The 2,430-nt window shown below is 66.3% G+C and overlaps 1 protein-coding gene across 1 annotated transcript in view; it reads right to left on the reverse strand.

Annotated features, from left to right (window-relative positions):
• Nucleotides 1-2,430, reverse strand: part of LOC103611336 (fas-binding factor 1 homolog) — a 6,429-nt gene that overhangs the window by 3,093 nt on the left and 906 nt on the right. The window contains exons 2-4 of the mRNA XM_017727962.1: nt 1,868-1,958; nt 902-1,501; nt 455-492 (exon numbers count right to left, since the gene is read on the reverse strand). Of these exons, the coding sequence (XP_017583451.1) occupies nt 455-492; nt 902-1,501; nt 1,868-1,958 (729 nt within the window). The remainder of the gene's footprint in view (nt 1-454; nt 493-901; nt 1,502-1,867; nt 1,959-2,430) is intronic.

A 2,430-nucleotide genomic window follows, 5' to 3' on the forward strand; every position in this document is an offset into this window, starting at 1 on the left:
CCCAGCCTATCCCATGAATCCCATCCCATGGATCCCATCCCATCCCATCCCATGGATCCCAGCCCATCCCATGGATCCCATCCCACCCCATGGATCCCAGCCCATCCCATCCCATGGATCCCAGCCCATCCCACGGATCCCATCCCACGGGTCCCAGCCCACCCCAAGGGCAGCATCCCCTGGGCACAGGGCTGGGCCCATCCCGCTTTTCCTGCCCCTCTGGGGGGATTCCCAGGACACCTGGGCTGGGCCCAGGGATGGGTGACCCCGCTCTGCCCGGGGGCCGAGCACCAGCAGCAGCCGGGGCCCCACCAGGACCATCCCGCGGGCACAGGGACCCAGCTCCAGAGGGCCCAGGGTGCCCCTCCCCAGGACAGGGCACCTCAGAGGACGCTGGGGGGGACAGAGCCATCAAGGGCACCTCAGAGGACGCTGGGGGGGACAGAGGCCTCACCCGGCCCGCGGGGCCGTGTCCCGACGGGGAGCTCCAGCCTGGATGGGGAAACGAATCCCACAGGGAGAGTGAGGGGAGACAGCACCCTCCCCCAAGCCACCCCTGTGCCCCCTGCGCCCCCTGTGCCACCCGTTTCACGTCACCCGTGCTGTGCCACCCGTCCCACCCTGCCCCACGCCGTGTGATCCCACCTTTGGCACCTGGAGGGAACAGGGACACCCCAAACCTCCATCCCGGGGGTCCCTCCCCCCCGCTGTGGTCACCTGGGCCACGGGTGTCACCTGAGCCAGGGGAGCCCCTCCCGGGAACTGGGAGGGCTGAGGGGGAAGCGGGAGGTGGGAAGAGCTCGGCTGGGGGAATTCCCGGCCTGGGACATCCCCCGGGCACACCCCGGGCTCCGGACCCGCTCCCCAGTGCCAGGAGGGAGCTCCTGGGAGGAGCCTTCACCTGCCGGGCCCGGGGGGCTCCGGGATCCTCGGGGGGAGGGGATTCTGCTCCGGAGCCTTGGCCTGGGATCGCCTCCGTGCCAGGGCAGCGCTGAGCCAGCTCCCGTCCCGCTCCCCTGCGGGATCAGCCCCCGATCCCGAGCAATCCTCCTGCTTCGATCCCAGTCCCGGGAAATCCTCGTCCTTGGATCCCAATCCTGGGAAATCCTTGTCCTTCCGTCCCAGTCCCAGGAAATCCTCGTCCTTGGATCCCAATCCTGGGAAATCCTTGTCCTTCTGTCCCAATCCCGGGAAATCCTCGTTCTTCTGCCCCAATCCTGGGAAATCCTTGTCCTTCTGCCTCAATCCCGGGAAATCCTCGTTCTTCTGCCCCAATCCTGGGAAATCCTCGTTCTTCTGCCCCAGTCCTGGGAAATCCTTGTCCTTCTGCCTCAATCCCGGGAAATCCTTGTCCTTCAATCCCAGTCCTGGGAAATCCTCGTTCTTCCGTCCCAGCCCCAGGAAATCCTCATCCTTGGATCCCAATCGTGGGAAATCCTCGTCCTTCAGCCCCAGCCAGGCAGCCCCGGAGGAGCGTCGGGAGCTGCTCCCAACTGGAAAGCTGCGGGGAGAGAGGGACACTGGGAACACTGGGAACACTGGGAACACTGGATGGGAGGGGCCATTGAGGACACCAGGGGAACATCGGGGGCCGGCCAAGGGACCCTGGGGACACCGGGGACATTGGGGACACCGGCTGTGGGGGATCCCAGGGACAGCGGGAACACGGGGGGACCCCCGATGTGAGGGGACCTTGGGGACACCGGCAGGGAGGGGGCACTGGGGACCAGCCAGGGGACACTGGGGACACTGGGGACACTGGGGACCAGCCAGGGGACACTGGGGACCAGCCAGGGGACACTGGGGACCAGCCAGGGGACACTGGGGACACGGCTGGGTGGGGACTCCCCCCCGCCACCCCGGGTACCTCGGTCCCCGTCTCCGCCCGGCCCCGGAGGCCACCGAGGGCTCGTAGGATCCGAAGGGAAAATCCGGCTCATCCCGGCCCCCATCCGGCCCTGCTGGAACAGCGGCCTCGAGTCACAATTCCCGATGGGATGGGGCCCTGGAGAACACCTGTGCCACCCTCCCCTGCAATTCCTGACGGGATTTACCCTCTGGAGAACACCTGTGCCACCCTCCCTCCCCTGGAAATCCCGACGGGATTCACCCTCTGGAGAACACCTGTGCCACCCTCCCCTGCAATTCCCAACGGGATTCACCCTCTGGAGAACACCTGTGCCACCCTCCCCTGCAATTCCCAACAGGATTCACCCTCTGGAGAACACCTGTGCCACCCTCCCCTGGAAATCCCGACGGGATTCACCCTCTGGAGAACACCTGTGCCACCCTCCCCTGCAATTCCCAACGGGATTCACCCTCTGGAGAACACCTGTGCCACCCTCCCCTGCAATTCCCAACGGGATTCACCCTCTGGAGAACACCCGTGCCACCCTCCCCTGCAATTCCTGACGGGACTCACCCTCTGGA

The sequence above is a fragment of the Corvus brachyrhynchos genome, unplaced genomic scaffold, assembly GCF_000691975.1.
Source record: "Corvus brachyrhynchos isolate BGI_N302 unplaced genomic scaffold, ASM69197v1 scaffold1282, whole genome shotgun sequence".
NCBI classification, from domain to species: domain Eukaryota; kingdom Metazoa; phylum Chordata; class Aves; order Passeriformes; family Corvidae; genus Corvus; species Corvus brachyrhynchos.